Source organism: Drosophila virilis, chromosome 5 (assembly GCF_030788295.1).
Source record: "Drosophila virilis strain 15010-1051.87 chromosome 5, Dvir_AGI_RSII-ME, whole genome shotgun sequence".
Lineage (NCBI taxonomy): Eukaryota > Metazoa > Arthropoda > Insecta > Diptera > Drosophilidae > Drosophila > Drosophila virilis.
Genome location: NC_091547.1, coordinates 8,701,409 through 8,721,343, shown reverse-complemented (window position 1 = coordinate 8,721,343; position 19,935 = coordinate 8,701,409). Strand labels below are relative to the sequence as shown.

At 41.5% G+C, this 19,935-nt stretch overlaps 1 protein-coding gene across 3 annotated transcripts; it reads right to left on the bottom strand.

Moving 5' to 3' along the window:
- Positions 1-620: 620 nt before the first annotated feature.
- On the bottom strand, positions 621-19,914 carry Dg (Dystroglycan). 3 transcript variants are annotated; one of them, XM_070210271.1, is made up of 14 exons: positions 19,477-19,914; positions 9,678-10,003; positions 9,277-9,471; positions 9,082-9,213; positions 8,872-9,014; positions 8,129-8,212; positions 8,015-8,069; positions 6,376-7,431; positions 5,095-5,250; positions 4,503-4,571; positions 4,133-4,437; positions 2,920-4,073; positions 2,654-2,854; positions 621-2,590 (listed from the first exon to the last, which is right to left on the bottom strand). In XM_070210271.1, the coding sequence occupies exons 2-14, from the start codon at positions 9,816-9,818 to the stop codon at positions 2,307-2,309; spliced, it is 3,975 nt and encodes a 1,324-aa protein (XP_070066372.1). In that variant the 5' UTR covers positions 9,819-10,003; positions 19,477-19,914; the 3' UTR covers positions 621-2,306. The 3 variants fall into 3 exon arrangements, with proteins under 3 accessions (XP_070066372.1, XP_002050667.2, XP_015029109.1); XM_002050631.4 differs by lacking the exon at positions 5,095-5,250 and having other exon boundaries at positions 19,477-19,913; XM_015173623.3 differs by lacking the exons at positions 5,095-5,250; positions 6,376-7,431 and having other exon boundaries at positions 19,477-19,910.
- Between the last annotated feature and the right edge of the window lie 21 nt (positions 19,915-19,935).

The window sequence follows — 19,935 nt, the reverse complement described above, 5'->3', positions numbered from 1 at the left end:
AAATTCTATGCACAATTATTGTTTTTTTTTTTTTTTTATATATATATATATGTTATTTCATGTGATTTATCATGTATCTAGTTCAGTTTTCTATGCTATCATTTATTGGTTCAATTAAAAACAATTTGTGTATTTAGTTATCAGTTTGTGTACTTACTTGTTGTGTGTCTGTGTTTGGGCGCGTGTCTGTGTGGGTGTGTGTGTGTGTGTTTGTTTTTCACACCAACGAACCTTGAAATAAACGCTAGGTTCTTTAAGCTTCTCAGCAAATCTGGCAACTCTATCAGGCAATTTGGGGGCCTATTAAGTTGGCTGCGCATGAAATTAAGATATGAGAATTTTACATTTATAAATATTTTAGTAACCCGGCCATGCTAAAAAACATTTTATTGGCTTATTAAGTTGGTTGTCCGTGGCGTTTCAGGGATCATTTTTGAATTACTCAGCCATGGAGCAATTATTAATTACACTCTGGGATTATTTAGTTGATAACGTCTGCTGCTAAAGTGACGTCACAAGATTTCACAAATTGTATACTACATAAACGTAGTAACTATCCAATTTAATGCACATTTGCAATTAATGTGCTCAAATTAACATTAAACTTAAGAATAAAAATGTATCTTTGGCATTTTTTATTCAAAATAAATTGATACCGTTATTGTTGTGTGTGTGTGTGTTGTTGTTGTTGTTGTTGTTACAAAATACAGTGTAAATATGTTAGGCTTAATGAGCTTATACAATTTACTCAATTTAGTACACATAATCGTACATATATGCTATATGCTTAATTTAATAGGCTTTACGCCGCATTGCGGTCGCATTTACTTTAACTTTGCTTCTTTTTTTCATTTCTTTTGTTCATTAAGTAATTTGTTTCTCGTAATGATTTTTTTCATTCATTTGTTTTTCTCAGACAAAATATTGCTCTAACTTACATAGATGACGGTCTCGTATATAAAAATCAATGGACATACTCACTACATAGCTAAAATATGCAGTTTTTAGTACAATTCAAATGGTTCCTTCTCAAGTAATTTTAAGTTTAAGTTTAATATATGTGTATAAATACGTGTAAATTCTAATCATATAGGGTTTGTAAAATCAATTAATAACTAAGGGGACTACTTTCAGTAATGATTTGATATACTTTGTGTGTGTGTTGTTTCGTGTGGGCGTTTGTGTTTTGTTGTTTTAGTTCATTACGTTTTGGGTTTGATTTTGGTGGTATGGAGGAAGCACTTGTGGGGCAACTATAGGAATTCGGAATATGTACTATTATTTTGATTTGTAGTTGTTTGTTAATGAATTGTGTGAACATACTCACTATTCAAATGGCAGCTGTATCGAGTATAGCATAATTTTAAAAAGTTAACCATTATAAAAACGATTGCTTCTTAAAAACTAAATGCAAAATAGAAGCGAGATGCCCCCTGCTCAAGTGACTGCAATTATAAATATATATATATATGATATAATACTAGACGGCCAACAAGTTCGAGCTGCATACAGAATGTGGCTAAGGTGTTGGCCCCCTCAACGAAAAATAGAAATTGCCTGGGCAGCGGCCAGCTTTTGAAGGGGGAGAGAATTTCTAGGGTGAGCTTTTGCTGCTACACTTCGGATGGTACTGGCCATAAAAGAGGGACTAAACAATTCGGCTTGAATAGCTCAAGCCGAACGTCTGTTGGCTGCACATTAATTAACAATAATAAATAATTAGATACATAAGGGTCGAGCCTGGGCAAAGGGCATGGGTCAAACGGCGGCTGACCGCGTTTTAACGTGCTTTAAATGCTATCCTATAAAAGGGTTCGCGTGTGTGTGTGTTTTTCAAGCTCTTTCGCTTGCTTATTAAAGTGTGTAGTGTGTATGTGTGTGTGTTTGTGTGTGTGTGTGTACATATAAGTTAAGGTACATACTAGATAAATTATATGCAGCATAGTTAGTTTTACTTAAATGTTTAGTTTTTTTTTTTTTTAGTTTTAGCTTAAGTTGTTAGCCAAGTCGCGTATTGAAATCGTTAATTGATTGTTTTACAGTTGTGTCCGTACATAATACCTTTTCATAAATATTATCATAATTGTGGGCGGGGCTGTCGACTTGCACCTCAATTCAAATTCAGAACAACTTTTGAGTTAACGTTGATAATGTTGAAATCGAGGGTGCGAAAGATATCATTGATTAAGATTGTAAATTGTTTTTCATTTTTGTGTTTGTTAAGAATTGATTAATAGTGATTATTGTTGCTGTTGCTGCTCTTATTGTTGTTGTTGATGCTGCTGCTTTTGCTGCCGTTGACACATTTATGGCGATACATATGGCGGTGGCTTGCGATATGAGGGCGTTGCCGGTGATTTCCCTCGCACCTCGCGTCCGCCCAGGACCACAGCCGGCGGTGGCACATACTCATCCACATCGTTGTCACCGTTCATATTGGATGTGTTGTACGAGGGCGGCAAAAGCGGGGGCTTCTCATCCTTAAGTATGACTGGACTCTTGTTGCCTATTTCGGGCTTTTCCTCGAACTCGTCCTGAAAGATAACTGGTATACCCTTGGTCCGGAACGATTTACGCTCCTCCTCATCGCCTGCAAGGGGTGACAAGATTACTTAAACTTTCCTGCAACTGCAAATATATAGATTCGACTTACCCAACTCCATTTTACCGCTCTTGTGGCGGCGTCTATGCAAACAGCAGGCTATGATGGACGCAAGCAATATCATGACCACTATAATAACAGCGGGCAGTATAAAGGTGGCGAAATACTCATCGGGAAAGGTTGGCTTCAAGCTCGGCTCCTTGCTGCGTGGTGGTATGTACTCGTGCTGGCTGATATCGCTGTTCTCCGCATCTAAAAAGGAAAAGAAACACAGATCAACAATGTTTTCGTATGCCCAAGTGTTTGGCTTCACTTACGATGGCAGGTGCCGGAGGGTACCACCGTAAAGCTGGTCAGATTTAGCTCCGGTCCGAGGGCTTTCTTCACGCTGAGACTGGGCATCATATCGCTGCTCAGATAGATGTTGCGTGTGGCGGCCATCTCCTTGTCGGGACAGCGATTGTGCGACTTGTACAGCGAAGCATTGTAAAAGTTCACAATTGTTCCATCCGAGTCATGGTGCGTGGTTATGGAGCGCACAACAATCTGATTGGTATTGGCATCGCCGTGCAGCTGGGCAATGCGCTCCACAAACTTACGCTGCAGTTCCGCATTGAAGCTCTCGTGGCGTATGGCCAGATACGCCTTGTACAGTATTGCATATTCCTTTTTGGGCATATGGGTGACGACAACGACGAGTGCATCGTTGGCACTCAGGCCGCCGCTGTCCTCGGCAATGAGCAGATACTCCTCGGTGCCAATGTCGCCGCTCTTGGGTATGCCATAGAATTCCTGATTCTTTGAATCGAACTGCAGCCAGTGGCGTGTGCTGAGCTCCTTGTGCTCCTTGGTTTTCAGCGTGAGCGTCAACTCATTGTCGTTGGGATCGTAGAACGTATCGCTGGGCACCTTGTAGACAAGTAGCTGGCCAACGGACGCGTTCACGCGATCCACCTGATTGCGCGGCATGGGCGGCAAGTTCTTGGCCATGTGCGTTGTGGGCTTAATCTTGGCCAGCTCAGTCTTTTGGCAGGCGCCAATTAGCTGACCCATCACAGACTTGATGCTCAGCAACGGCTGCACGAGATTATTCAAGCGCTGCACATCCAAACGCTGCACCAGTTCATTCAGCTCCGTTTCGGGACAGTCACTGGTGGGCAGCGTCTCATTGAAGTAAACGAAGCTGGCGCTCTGCGGGTCCTGCAGCGTCTGTCGTATCTCGCGCACCACCAGCGCCGAGCTGCTGCCATCCTCCAGCGTGTGCGCAACAGCCTTTATAAGCTCCAGCTGCCAGTCAATGTTGTGGCCGTGCTTCTCATTGATGCGCACCGCAATGCTGATCTCATGATTGATGGTGCGCACCGCACGATGCTGCTGGACACTGATTTCCACAGTCTCCGTGACGCTGGCATTGCCGGAATCTGTGGCCGACAGGCGATACTGCCAGCGCGACACGGCATCGTCCAGCGGACTGAAAAGTAACAAGATTATTAAATAACTTTTTCAAATCTTTAAAAATTAGACACTTACAGGCCGTAGAGCTCGCGTTTATCGGCATTAAATTGCAGCCAGGATGTGGGCTTTAGCTCGTGACCATCCTTGTCGGTTAGCTCCAGGCGCAGATTAGTTTGATCCTCGGCATCGAAGAACGTTTCCGTGGGCACAACAAAACTAAACGCCTTGCCCGACGGCACAGCCAGCTTCTGCAGACGCATCTTAATGATGGGCACGCTATTCTCCTGTCGCGGCTCCACATAATCCGTGGATGCATCCGTCGAGCTGCTCACCTCCAGCTGCGGCTGTCGGGTCGTCGTCGTCGACGCTGCCGTTGCCAGCTGAAGCATAAAATGTTCAGCAATCAGTTTAAGTTTGGTTTAGTTTCATTTTATGATTGACTCACCTCGTTGCTGGTGAGGTTGGGCACGCTGCTATTGCTGGCGGCTTCGAGGGCGTCGACAGCATCTCCTGCCTGGGAATTACAGAGAACTCATTAAATGACATACGAACTGGCTAATTGGAGTGACGCGCTATTATTTTTTTTTTTTTTTCTTTTTTTAAGTGTCATGCTTGAATAGTGTGGAGCTAAGGGCAAGCAGAGTTGTTACGGGGGTGCCACAGATACAGATACAGCTACAGATACATAGAGATAGCTAAAGATACTTATAGTAGAGATACATATACTATTCATGCAATACCAGGAAAGTGTACATGCGAGGAGAATGCGCTGTTAATCAGCGCTGATTGGCATCCCATTTCCAAAGGATAAGTGCATTAGCCGTAAACGTTGAAGTCCCTTAATTGGCTTAACTAGTTGGCAATGGGAGGCGGCGGCCCACGAGGGTTTACTGTGCCTGGGCTGGCCGGGGAGATTGGCGGGGTGTTTTTGGTTTTGGTGCAGCTTATTAAATTTTATATATAGATATTTATATATACATATAGCTACTTTTATATGCATACAGGCGCGTGTTTGGGCGGAAGTAGTATTAGTTCACCTTGGGGCTAATCGAGAGCGTGCTGTGCGCGTGCGAAGCCGTCGTCGTGGACTCGACTAGCTCGACCTCGGCCAGCGCTGTGGCTGCCACATCCGCATCAGGCACATCCGTTGATGGCGGCAGCCAGGTGCTCGGCTCTAGCTCATTTGCATTTGTCTGCAGTTTGCATTTTTGTTTTGTTTTTTTTTATTATATTTGGATTGCAAAACAGAAATTCATGAGATAAACAGGACAAAAAGGTCATCGAAAATAAATGTGAGCAGGTTCGACAGGAGCTGATAAACTGGATAACTAGCTAATATAATAATCAGAGGAAAACTCGCTCAAGCGCAGCAACAAGGAGCAGCAAATCTTAGAGAAAGGAAGAAACAGATTTTCTTGCTAGAATGAATCGATATACCTGAGGCGAAATGGTCTTTCTAACTAAGAGGTGAGTTTATATAGAAAAAGGGGAAGCATTAAATACATATATATAACATTCTATTGAATTAATGTTTCAATTATAATTGCTAATTATCAGGACCTTGCACTGACTCACCACTAATTGTCTATCTAAGCAATTTACTTTAGTTTGAAAAGTTTTCAATGGGAACCTATTTTGTACCCACAATATCTTTTAAACTATTTGGGAACTACAAGAATTTCTTTTTGATATTCTATGTTTGAGGTTTCCCGAGCAAAAAGTTAGTAAAGCTAAAAGCCGCGAAATAGCCGAAACCTTGTAAAACCTTCACCAAAAGCCCTTAATATAAAATATAATACAAGTAAAGTAACTAAAATCAAAAAATATATATAAAATATAACTTTAAATAAATATCTAAATATAATATTATTTAAGCTAATTTAATTCGAATATATAAGTCTTCAATTTGTAATTTTTTTTTCGATTTTAAAGATGAACTTTCTAGAACTAAATCTGTAATAAATGAACTTAAATTTTACACTTTCTAGGGATTAGATCTGCGGCAAGGTTGTACAACATACGATTTTTAACAATTATGCAACACTGTATACAACACAAACACAACATTTTATATATCACACACATATATATGTATACAGCTAGTTTTATATATGTATGTATGCGCCGAGTGAAGGGGTGGGTGGGCGGCGCGGGCGTCATTGGACAGGAGACAAGTACAGACACATAAAAGGCTAAACAACAGTTACAATTGTCGCACAACGAGAGACATAAAGAGATACATACACACACACACACAGAGACACACTCAAGCACACATACGCACACTCAAGCACACTCACACACATAAGCGACATTACCTTTGGCGTTTGTGATTGTGTTGTAGTTGTTGTTGTTGTTGCTGTTGTTGTTGTTGGCATAGTTGCATTTGTTGCTGTTGTTGATGATGTTGTTGTTGTTGTTGATGATAATGAAGTTGTTGGGTATAATGACGTTGAAGATGATGATGGTGGTGCAGTTTCTGTTGTTGTTGTTGTTGTGAGAGTGTTAGCCATATCAAAGTCTACGACACTTGGCGTGCTTGGTGGGCCAGCCGCTGGGGCTGAGGCGGATGCTGATGCTGTGGCTGGGTATATGATGACAGGAGCAACAGGATTGCTTCCGCTCCCGCTGCTGCTGGTGTTGGAGTTGGTGGAGGCAGACGATTCGACAGTTTCGATGGTTGATGCAATCGCGGGGGATGAGGATGAGGTGTAAATAATGCTGGGATGGGACATGGAGGAGCTGGCATCGTATGGTGAAAATGACTCAGACTCGGCTTGGGCAGGCACGAACCCAGGCATAGGTGTGCCCAGTGTGGCAGGTGTTAAATTGTTGTTGTTGTTGTTGTTGTGGTTAGTGGTCGTTTGTGAGGTGCTCGTTGCAGCGTGCTCGGCTACATCAACAGCGACGGCCGCAGTGTCAACCTGGTTGTTGTTGTTGTTGTTGTTGTTGTTGTTGTCTTCTGCGTCTAGGTTTACCGTTGCCATGGAGGAGCTTCTGCCAGGCGCAGCTGTTGTGGTTGGCTGCAGCTCCTGCTCCAGCTGCTGTTGTTGTTGCTCGCGGCCCGTTTTGAGTTCCAGCTCATTGCCGAGCTCATTTTCATTATCCACAATCACCGGCGGTGCGGGCACGCCCAGCTGCTGCCTGTGCGTCGTCTGGCCCAACTGCTGCAGCTCAACATCCTCAACGTCCTCATCGACATCGTCGACATTGAGCACCGGCAGCTCCTTAATATTTTTAGTATTCTCAATCGTTTTGCTAATGACAGACTCCAATTTGGAGACGCTCTCTTCGATCTCCTCATCCAATTTGTTAGCAGCTGGCAAGGAGGATGCCGAGGAGCTGGCCATGCCCGGGTTCTCCTCGTGCTCCGACTGCGGATTAGTTGTGTGTGGTTCATGACGATTGTTGTTATTGTTAGAGTTGTTGGAGTTTTTGTTAGTTTATGAATAATTAGCATTCAGTCAGTAACAGTTAAGTAAATGAGCACAGCGAGAGAGAAAGTTAGAGAAACGAGAATGTAAACGGCAAAAAAAAAAACGAGAGAGAGAGAGAAGAAAAGACGAGAACACCGTATGATGAATTACATATACACAATGTTACAGAGAGTCGTATCATCAAAATTCAATGATATAATATATAATAAGTATATAGGTATATGTGAGTATTTTGTGATCTGTGTGTGGGAATTTCGTGTGTCTTTTGCAGTTATCAACAAAGTGCAGTAACAAACATAATTATAATCATGAGCTGCCGTAAATTATAAACGAATGTACTTAAACGTATTGGTCTGTATAGTCATAAATATATATAGTATATGTATTAATAGGTTATACATAATTAACATAAAACTGTTTGTCACAGCCAACCAACAGTTAAAACCTCAGGTAATCCAAAACACCACAAAAGAAAAATATAAACCAGAAAGACAACCTCCAATTCAAATTGAACACTCACCGCGCCATGGTGATGTCGATGCGCATGCGATGTGGGCACAACCGTAACTAGTTCACTGCAAAAAGCAAAAGAGCTATCAAAATTGTCATAAACTTTGGCATGAGTAATACTTACGCGGCCTGATCTTCGTCATCCTCGCCATAGTCGTAGTCATCCTCGTCGCCGCTGCCCTCCGACTGACGTCGCTTTCGTTGGGATCTGCAAGTGCAAGTGAATCAGTGACAGCAAGTTAACGAGTGCTCACAAACATAAATTGTAGAGCTGACTTCCATTTGGTTGCAAGCCAAGTTAACCAAATGGAAGACACAGATAAATACAGAGTCTTGTTCACACTTTCACTCGCTCATTAGGTTTGCTTTTGGGTGAGCCTAAACCAAGCAAGTACTCGGTTTCATTTGACTTTGTTACAATCGCTTGATTGGGCTTTTGTTTAAGACAAAAAAGTGTAAGACATTCGTTTGATTTGATAAGTCAACTTGATTAAAAGTTAACTTAACCCAACCAAGTACTCGGACACATTTCACTTTGTTACATTCACTTAAATATGTTCTTGTTTAAGCCTCTTCGCAATCAAGTACTTGGTATTTGGAAATGCAAGCCATTCATTCGATTTGCTTGGGCAACATTTTAAATCTATCTGAATAACAAGTACTTGGTATTTACAATTCTTCAAATTGGCCGTAAAACATTTGCTAACATTCGTTTAGCATTTGACTATCTAATGCATATCATGTGCTCAATCGGTGATTAGGTCAATTAAAATCAAATCATTCAAAGCATTCACTACAATATGAATGCATTCATTGCACTTATTTCCAAGTCTGCTACGCTCTCTTTACTGCCCTCCAAGTCCCTACCTGGACTTCAATTCCTTGCGCCATATAAACCACAAGCCAAAGTTTTCCTCCGTTAGGGCGCCAATGGTGCCATCCTTGATTTGGTGGGGTATCTGTTTGGCTATTGGCTCACCCATGCTGAAGTAACTCGAGCCACAGCCGATCTGCAAAGATTTCGGTCAATGATTTATTCACCACGTCGCAAAGCAAATTACAAATTTAACGACTTACCATAAAACTGGCGCGACCCAAACGACGATTCGCAGTTTCCACATGCTTATGACCCTTGCCGCCCTTGCGCATGGCCAGCTTGTGCATGTTGCCCAGTTCCCGCTTCGAGACCGAATCCAGCGTAATGAATTCCTGCAAGTGAGAGAGGGCATGGCATGAGAATTATATAGTTAATCAAGCACTTGCTAGACTCACCTTGGGTATGGCAAAGAACTTGGCCAATTTGGCTTGAACATGCGCGCGCTTGGCCAGGCTCAGTTCGCTCCAGTCGTGCTTTCGCAGCAGCAGCGAGAGCACAATCTCCGGCTGTGTCTGCTGGCAATGCATTAGCTCTGTCACATATGGATCTTGCTGGTAGGCGGGCGCATCTTTCGGCTCTATGACGGGCACCTACAAAGAAAACCGCACAAGAGTTCAAAGAGTTAACAATTGTTGAGTTGCAGCAGTTGCAGTCAATTGTCGGCATTTTCAAGTGAAATGTGTCAGGCATCATCAATCAAAATTAACAGACAAATGACAGGCCGCAGTCCCAGCTGAAGTTGCAACAAAGCAGCGCATTCTGTGGCATCTGCCCCTTCTGCCTTCCGCCCGCTTACCTGAGAGTCGTTCACATTGAAATCCCGCTCAGCGTTTGTCGCCGCCGCCGTCAGCAGCAAACAGAGCAATACAGTTGGCAAAGTTGCGCCTCGATTGCACTTCGCTGATAAGACAGACGACCTCATACTTGCTGGGTTCATATTCGACTTCGATATGGAGTACAATTTTAAATTCGTTATTCGTTACGGGGCGTTAAACAATTCCAAAGACTGCTCGATGTAGGGGTTGGTCAAATGAATATGTTTCGACTCGTTTTTGCCGTCAAAGTTGTCGTTGTTGTTGTTGTTGTTATTATTTATGTTGCCGTTGTTGTTGTTGTTGTCATCTGAAAAAGAGAAGCAAGCCAATCAAATTTATGAGAATTATGACATATATAAGCACAAAGGTCTCGCCTCGTTAGTGCTTAATTATCATTGGGATACAGCTATAGATAGTTGTATAGACAATTGGGTCACCCAACCACAATTTGTAGACCATTCATAGACTTCAAGAGAGAGAGAAAATGCCTAAGCAACTGCTCTACGTATACGTAATTAACATAAACAACTGTTTTCAACATTTGTTGATATTTTTTCCCCGTCTCCCAAAGCATATTCGAGTGGAAATTAGCGCCTGATCAGTTTGATCATTGGGTGAATAACATGAAAATGGAAAGTTGTTAATACATGCGACTGTTTACAAAAGCTTTAAGTGGGCAGCACATATTTCGAGCTTTTGTTGTTTTTCTTTTTTAAAACATAGAAATAGTTCTAACTTTCTTCGTCTAATCCGTTTCCGGCTGCATGCCTTCATTGGCAGCATTTCATAAGACCTAACTTATGAATTGGACTTGGAAATTAAGTCGTTATAAGCTTGACTTTATGAAAATCGCAGAGAGAGGCGATAGAAAGGCAGGAGAAATGAAATTATAGCAATATCTGCACATAACTAATAGGAATGTCTTATGACTAAATTAAAAACAAATAACATTTAATATATTTAAATGCCTTAGCTAACATTCTCCATTAAACAGCTGCATGTCGTAAAATAACGTCTAAGACTAACTGAATCGAATAAAGCAACAATATCAATAAATTGACAGCAACAATTGACAATTGTTTTTATTAAAAGATACGAAACCAAATGCAACATTCCAAAGCTCTTGCTTTCACTTGCATTTATATTTTTAAGTCTGATGCGAATTTCTCGCGAATGTTTTGCGAGCCGTTTATCAAAAGCGATTAAATACTTGTCATATTTGATAAGATTGTCGAGCAGAAGAGAAAACAGCAAAGGAATTCCATTGATACGCTGAATATGCTGCGTTTAATCTGTCTAATGGCGTCTGCATTCCATTTAAACCCAGACTTATCAATGGCTGCGTTTATTTATAGAGGAGCATCCCTCTGCCCAAAACAAACATTCTCAGCACTCGAATGAGGCCACATATGTCGCCCGCAAGCACTTGCTCGCAGAGTTAGCAGTCAAATTCGTGATGGTTCGAATGTGGCAAAATGACTTAGGATGCGTGCAATACTAATAAAAAATTGGAAACGACTTAATTGAGGCATTAAATATGTCAACGCGCTCACAGCGGAATACCAGTTCGAGTCCGCGCCAGGCCAGGCCGGACCGGGCCGGGCAATTAATGATTAGAGCAAGAAAAAGCCACAGATGAATTATCCGCACAGCTGGAGACGTTAGTTTGGATCGCACCTAACATAAATATAGCGATAGTTTTTAATGCGGCCTATAAGATATTTCATTTCATTGCATTTTTATAGACAGACTAAATTTAATGGATATAAGAAGAAGTTTATAATAGAGCCAATTTAGAGAGAATAAAAAGAGTCGTATATAACTCTATGGAATGTAAATAGTTTCAGATCTTCAGATTAAATAAATAAATAATAAATCGAGAAAAAATCGAATTCTTCTCCTCCTCAATCAATACTCTGCAGATATTTTATATATTATATATTTATATTAAATTATATGCATTTCTTTTCCACAAAATCTACTTTTTGCTCTTGCTTTTTTTCATCTTATTTGTTGACAGTGCGAGGTATCCTCAAGTCGAGCACTCTTACTTGTCCCAGCTTGTAGTCTTGCACTTGCAGCCAATTTGTTTATTTTCAAAATGGGCAGCAAAATTAATTGAACAGCTCGTTCCGACTGCCGCCTAGCATAGCAATGAATAGGGAGTTGAGAATAAACATATAGAGATGGGAGAAGGGCTGTAGAAAGCAGGGGGCGTGGACTGGAGATGGGCAGCAAGAACTGAGAACTGAGAAGTGAGAAGTCAGAGTCGAGCACACAGGCAATATGCCACAAATAGATGAACTTAAAATGCAGCCAAGCATGCCGGGGCCATCCGTCAAGTTGGCAGCAGTTTTGGCATGAATGAGAATGAGGCACAAACACACAGAGAGAGTTGTTGTAGGTGTTGTTGTTGTTGTTGTGTATGCAAATGAATTAGCAGTGCGCCAAATGCAAAACAGAGAGAAAGAGACAAAGTTAGCAAGAGACTGGACAAAAACAATACATAACTAACAGAAGAGAAACAAGTTTCCTATATGCTGTGCATGTGTATGAGTGTGTATAGTGTGTGTACGTGCGTGTGTGTGTGTGTATGTTAATGTTGCAACTGCAGCTAAAGCCAGAGTTCAATGGAGTCGAGAGTTCAGTTCATAAATTGAACAAACAAAGGCAAACTAATAAAGGTATAAAGCCATAGACATAGAACAAAAGGCGCCAGTCCATAAAAACTCAACATCATCATCATCATCATCATCATGATGACGCTTTTGAAGATGATGATGGGGTTGGGGTTGGGGTTGTGGCATAATGTTGTTGCAGCTGCTGCTGCTGATGTTGCGCCCACATCGTGATGCGGGCCACAGCGTCCGCTATTCAAGTGCCGCACACAAAGACATATCGCTATCTATAATATGATTAGCCATGCATTTAGTGCTGAGTGGCACTCGAAGCATGCTGAATGCTGCATGATGCATGCCTCCTGCCTGCCTGCCTGCCTGCCTGCTGCGGGCATTTCATTATCTCGCTCCACATGCGGCCAATGGGCCAAAGTGCAGCCAATTAGCTTTACATTTAAGCGACTTCAAGTGGGCGGCAAGGTGCTGCAACCCTTTACAAAGCTTAACTATAAATGCGTCCGTGTGTTGTGGCTGCTGCATGCTACAATGCTTCATGTTGCATGCTGCATGTTGCTGCTACGTGACACAAAAGTGTTTATTCTTTGCGGCAACAACTTTCAACTGCAGCAGCGGCAAACAAAGAACTTCTTTCTTTAACCAGCCAACAAAGTCAGCGCATAAACAAATTTATTTTCATTATGACCGCACACGCACACACGCACACACACACACACACGCACACACACACACACACGCACAGATACACACTCGCTCTCGCACACGCACACCCAGTTCATGGGCCAAGCTGTGGCTGCGCCTACTTATTGGCCGCACGTTGAAACACGACTTATTCAGAATTCTTTGGCCGCGGCTTACGCAGCAATTTGAGTTATGTTACGAATACCCTGTAAACAAGTGACATACGGGGTGTATATGACAGCAAAGAATTGTATATACAAAATATATATAGAAAGTTGCGATATCTGCATGAAGATAAGAGACTGACTGACTGATTTATTGATTGATTGACAGATTTATTGATTGATTGACTGACTAAATTATTCATTGATTGACTTACTGACTGATCACACCCCGTAAGAGTTAGAACTTGTACCAGTTCAAACTTAAGAGCTGTGAGAAGTCGAACTTCCACGCGCAAGTGTGAAATAAACGCGGAAAAAAACTTGAATGAACAAATTTTGTTTACCAATCGAACTAAAACTCATTGTCAAAAATCTCTGTGAATACTCATTTAAAATCAGTTTCTCAGTTTTCGCAAAAATGCATCTCTTGCTGGCAAATAGGAGTCAAAGTTTGTGTAATATTATTATTTTCCAAGATGAATGAAAGAACTTAATGAATGCATGTACATGACGAGGCGCGGGCAAAATTAAATAATACTCGATAAAATATTTAAATTTTTTGAAGTCAGTTAAATATAGGGTATTTCCATGGTCGCTACCAATTGAATACATATACTTTTTTACTTGTTATAAGTTATTTCATATGTTGCGTTTTTCCAAGAAATAATAAAAAACAATTTCTTTCAATCTTGCGATGCAGCTTTCACCCTTCGCTGCCCACTCCCCAATGCCTCTCTCTCTCTCTCCCCCGCTCTTTCTCTCTCTCTCTCTCTCTCTCTGTCGCTCTGTTTCGGAGGCAGCTTTAATTAATTCGATGCCCCGCAATGGGCGCGTCTCCAATGAACTTTTAATGGATTGTTTGTTGCTTATATTTTGTTTACGCTGCTGCCTGATTGAAAAAATTGTTCGATATATATATATATATATATATATATACAAATACACACATAAATAAGATTATGTATGTGCACATACATATTTACACACATGTGTGCAAGTTGTATTCTTCTCCGATGACAACGCATGTTTGACCCACAATCTTGTCGTTGAAAATAGACCGCCACGCCCCGCCGCCCACCATCCCCCCTGCCCGCCTATCTATGTGTATCTGCAATGAACTGGAACTGGACCCTGGAAACATAGGGGGCTGCCATGGTCCGCATACAAGTACAAAAACATATTGAAAGCAGGCCACAATTACCAAAAATAGAACCCAGTTCAGTTCAGTTGAGTTTTCAGTCTTCCATCAATTCGATCCAGACAGGCGTGTCGCATTTTTCAAAACAAACTTTTAATAGCTTACTTAAAATAAAAATAAAACTAACAAAAAAAACTGCAAAGCAATGCAATTTATTTTGCATTTTATGCACCAAAAAAAAAAAAAAAAAAAAGTGGAAATTTAAGGAGCAGTCGCTGACACAGATAGAAAATTTGAGTACTGAAAAATGCGCTGTTGGGCGGGGCAAATTTTGAATTACGATTCACTGAGGAATTTCGGAATATTTTAACAAAGCGAAAGAGAAAGAAAAACAATTAGAAGAAATTTGTTAGAAGGCAGCTACATTATATGGAAGTCTTATGAGATGCGTATTTCAATTTCAATGAGAAACATTCCCGATAAATCCAAGCAAAGACAAACATTTTCATCTTGAGTTCCCTTCTTGAGATCAGTTAAGAGTTATAATATATAATAATATAATATATATAATAATAATAATGATAATAATAATATAATAATATCTCTTAACTGAATTTCATTTAATGGAATATGTTATTTGATTTCCATTGACGGATTCAAGAATTTTATATTCAAGGTTCGAATTGCCTACAGACCTTCAATCCAAACCTTTCCCAAAACACATTAAATAAAGCAGAATGTATATATATATCTTTCTTATCTTATCTGTTTTCGGACTCAAAAGTAGCCGATTCGTTGTGAAAGCCTAAACAAGAACATGTCAAAATACTTACGCCACGTTTTAGTAAGTACTTCGACTGACCCATAATTTATATATATCCAAGTCGTATATATCTAGTTCATGTGGAACTCCCACTTTTATAAACTCAACTCAATTCAAGCCTTTTAACCTATTATAAAAGTTAAAGTCATCTAATTAAAATCAAATGTTCTAGTTTTGCCACTGGCTTTAGCCAAAAGCCGGCACAAATATGAGTTGAAAGTTTTAAACAATTATCTACTTATTGTGATATGCATATTCATGCGGACTGGGGCAGATATGATAACACTTTTAAGATATGCACAAAACGACAAGATAACAAAGTTTGTGCTAGCTGCTGAAGTGTAACCCAATTTCCGGCGATTGCTCAATCCGCAACGAGCTTCAAGAAATCTTCAGCAATGAGCCGGAATGCCATGCGAGCTGCAAAGCGAGAGTTGGACAAAAAAAAAAAAAATATAGAGGTGCTAACCGGCAGCTGCTAAAAGCTGCAACGGCACGTAACCCACGGTGTGGCACGCACGCGAAAGGCAGTCAGCCGGGCGGCACGGCGTAACCAAATAACCCGCCGAGCCAACACCCCGAAAATCGAATCAGCCAGCAACTCGGCAGCTGGCGTCGCGACGCAGATGCAGCTCTTAGCGTGATGCTCACAATTTTGTGATAGAGTTTAATTGACTGTAATTGGACTATGACGAGATGGCGGCGACGACAACGACAACGACAATGTTGTTATTTTGGCATGACTTGCAGAGGCCCGTGCCACGCCCCCCCCCCCCCTGCCCAATCCAATTTGGGTTCAATTTGATTTGAAATTAAGACAAACACAACTTAAGGAAATTGAGCCGCAACGACTGCAACAACAACAATAACAACGATTGGAACAAAGTAGAAAGAAGAGTGCTCGACAACCTCTCCCTTCCCAAAACTCTCCCTCTCATTCCGTCGCTTGCGATCTCTTTGCCCCACACATGCTTCCCTGTTCTTTCACTCTTTTCCTTCGTCTAGCTTTTTTATATCGCTCTTCTATGCGATTCTCACAAAGTCAAGTGAGTCTTAACGGATTGATAACATGATGTTTATTATTTAACAGCGATATTTAGCAGTTCCTAAAGCAAACTGACTTGGTTAACTCTCACTCTAAGCATCTCATACTTTGTCTTCCGCTTACTTCATTTATTTATTACATGCTATTACGATACTCGTTTACTCAATATGACTACTTGGCTAATAAAACTAATTAGGCATATATGTATATATACTCTTTGTAGTCGCAGTTACATACATCATGACAAAATGATAGCAGCCTCTAGGAAGAGTATATGAAATGACAATATATTTGGGCTCACTATCGATGAGTTGTCGCTGCATTTGATTAATGTGCCAAGTTGATTAGTAATCACGTGGCAAAGTGTCGCCGGCAACGCGATGTGCAACTGGAGCCACCGAAACGAACGGAGCCACCGGAGCGACCGGACCCAGTGGGAACACTGCGGCCATTGCACCATGGCAATCCGAGGCGAACCAATGCGATCCAATGCGAGCGATACTTTTGCCAAGTCACAACAAAAATATTTTTGCGTGGGGCCAACACAGTGCAGATGTGCCTGTGCCTGTGTGTGAGCAGGGTCGCCATTTTGGCCAGAGTTTGTGTGTGTGGCGGGTGTGTGGCGGGTGTGCGGCTGGGTGCAGTTGAAGTTGCAACGTTGACAGTCGCCACAATCGCAAACTCGGCGAATCCAATGCGCGAGCTGTTCGCTTGCATGCATAATGGATGACAACTGAAGTTGTTGTCGTTGTTGTTGTTGTTGTTGCTGTTGTCGCTTAAATATGTTTTTTCTTATTTATTTTTTTTCCAAAATATGTATGTATATTTCCAAAAAAAAAAAATTAAGAAAACAAAACCAAACAAATGCTAAAAACAAACACACAACAACGCACAGCAAAAACTCGACAACGACAGCGGCTGTCGACTTCATCAACGCCTCCTCCTCGTTGTTGTTGTTCTCGTTGTTGTTGTTGTTGCTCCAGCAATGCGTTGCCGGTTCGAACAACAGCTGCTGCCTTTATACGAATAGATCCATATGTATTTTTGTACTCCAACAGCCCATGGAGCAGAAGAACAAAAAAAAAACACGTACAGCGAATTTGTAAAAGCTTAAGCGAGACACAACGAAAGGCGCAATGCTCTTAAGAAAATCAAACTATTGCATAGAACTACTTTAGAGAAGACAACTTGACGAATCTTAAGCACAAAACTCAACTCCTAGCACTGTCTTTATTCTATTGTTTTTACTTATACTATTCCCTTTTGTACGTCATCCTTAAACGTTGCCATTTCTGTTGAAGAATCAATCAACTGGAAAGCGTCTGCTTTTATTTAACGCGTGCATTTGGAGCATTTCCTTTTGCGATTCCTCTTTGCGTGTCATTCTTAAACGTTTTACGACTACAGAATCAAATAATTGTAAATTGAAACATTCATTAGGGCATTTTCTATTTGCTTTTAAAGTTATATTTTCTATAAGAAAATTAGTGAACCGTGCAGAATTTATCTATATACAAAACATTATTTATTAAGATAAAGTTTTATCTAACTTAAATTGTTCATCCGAAAATATAGCAGCCGGAATATTCATCGACTACAAGATAATGGTTTATGAATAAAATAATGAAACAAACTCTTAAAATATAAAAGTAGTAGCAATTTCTGGAAAACACACACGCAGAACGCACAGTTTCCAGACAATCAAAGAATATAATGAACCTTTTTATAGTTAGGGTATTTGACCAAAAAGGCATGCAGTGGCTTGTATATTTGGCATATGTATGGTCAACATGCCAGAGAGGTAGTCAGCCAAGAGAAGCACACAGAACTGGGCATGTGGCATGCCAGCATGCAAAAAGAAGAAGAATAAGAAAAAGCCAAAAGAAATTGTAGGGTATATATACATGCTTAAATGCCTGACACCGGACAATGCCTGCCGGCAGTATAATTATATAAAACACAGCTGGTGCTCAAATTGAAATGCGTGCAGATGACAAGTCGCATCAGGCTGGCAGAACCAGGCGACCAGCAACCATGTCAAGTGACGCCCTCGCCATTAGCGGGCAACAAATTGACGCCGTCTGATTAAAAACGCATCAAATGCGACTAAACGACGAGAGAAAGAGACGTAGATGAGGGGGGAGGGGCAAATGGGTGTGTGAATGAATGGGTATAGGAAAACACAACCTATGCCAAATGCTCGTAAAAGTAATTTCGTTGCCCGGCACACACACACACACACACACACACACACAGGCACTCGAACACCCTGTACAAGGGAAGGAAAAGACAAATAAGGAAGCAGACATTGCGGGACAGGGTGCAGGAAGAAAAGGGACAACCCCCTTTTTTTGGCCACGCACACAGCAAGCAGCAGCATCCGCCAAAAAAAAAAAAAAAAACAACAACAACAAGAACAAGATTCGCTAATGCTTTGTGCGTGGATTGGTGTAAACACACACACAGGCACACACACGGGCACGCACACGGCTAAAATCAGTGCGGGTACGTCGCAGTCGCAGTCGCAGCTGGCGTCGCCGTCATGCGGCTGAGTGCCGTCATCAAAACACACACACACACACACAGATAGACGCACGCAAGTAATGTGAGTAAGTTATTGAGGGGGGGGGCGGGGCGGCTGACTTCCAAAAAGGGCTGCTGCTGTGACAGCTCCCAACGCATTGCTGATTGCAAAAATCTGTTAAATGAAAACTGGTCGAGTTTTCTTTTCGTTTTTTTTATTTTTATTCAACATTTGTTGATGGACACACACACACACACACACACACTCATACATAAGCTCTGCAGCAGCCAGCAAGAAGAACAACAACAACATGTCAGCTTGTTGGGGCGTCTCTCATCTCGCATCTCGCTCGTCGCTTCCGTGTTTCGAAATTCAATTTATGTATACTTTATGAGGTTGCCCCGCATTTTGTGGGGCGCGTTGCCAGACGCGTTCCATGCCCCATTCGGACGTCGACAGCGCCGTTGGCGTTGGCATCGCCGGCTGCCGCCAGCCGCCGCTGCTGCTGCTGCTGCTGCTGCTGCTGTTGGCGCTGCCGGGGCTCCATGAAGCCAGTGAGGCATGGAAAATTGCAAGTTCAGGAAAATCGATTTTCCTGTTGTATATTTGGCTAGGCAAATGCTGAGTTTACTCATTTTTTTTTTTCCTTCAATTTTGCCTGCTTATTAGGCTAATTAGCGTGCAGAAGCAAACACATGCACACACATACACACACATATACACACGGTTGCAGTTAGAGTAAAAATAAAATGCACACACACAAACTTACCTCTGGCTGCCGCTGCGGCTGCTGCTGGCGCGCTGCACCGTTTTCTATTTAAGTTTTGCGCAAATTCATGTATAAAACGCACTTCAATTTCGTGTTCTGCTGCTGTGTTGAAGATTCTGCTGCCAAAATTCTGTTTTCAACACACACACATACATACACACATACACAAATTTACTCACACACGGCAGCTGCACTTGCATATACACGCGCACACATATAAATATGATGAATGGTATTTAGGGTTTTTCACTTGCAACTTTCAACTCTGACACGAATTAAAAACCTCTATTTATTTACAACCGCGGCGCGTTAATTACTTAAAGTGAAGTTAAGTCTTTACATGATTTCCGAGCGAGCTTTTCACTTTTCTAGTATAACAACATACAAAACACACGGCTCCAACGCGTTTTATTGTTGGAGCAAACGACGGCACTTGAATGGCAATGTGACCGCAGGCAG

What these genes read in the sequence shown, in the direction of transcription:
- Dg (XM_070210271.1), bottom strand. Translation starts at nt 9,818, where the DNA reads ATGAACCCAGCAAGTATGAGGTCGTCTGTCTTATCAGCGAAGTGCAAT. An exon ending in AGTTCTTTGCCATACCCAAG is followed by an intron (nt 9,214 to 9,276) that starts GTGAGTCTAGCA and finishes TCTCACTTGCAG; the next exon opens with GAATTCATTACGCTGGATTC. An exon ending in TGGGTCGCGCCAGTTTTATG is followed by an intron (nt 9,015 to 9,081) that starts GTAAGTCGTTAA and finishes AAATCTTTGCAG; the next exon opens with ATCGGCTGTGGCTCGAGTTA.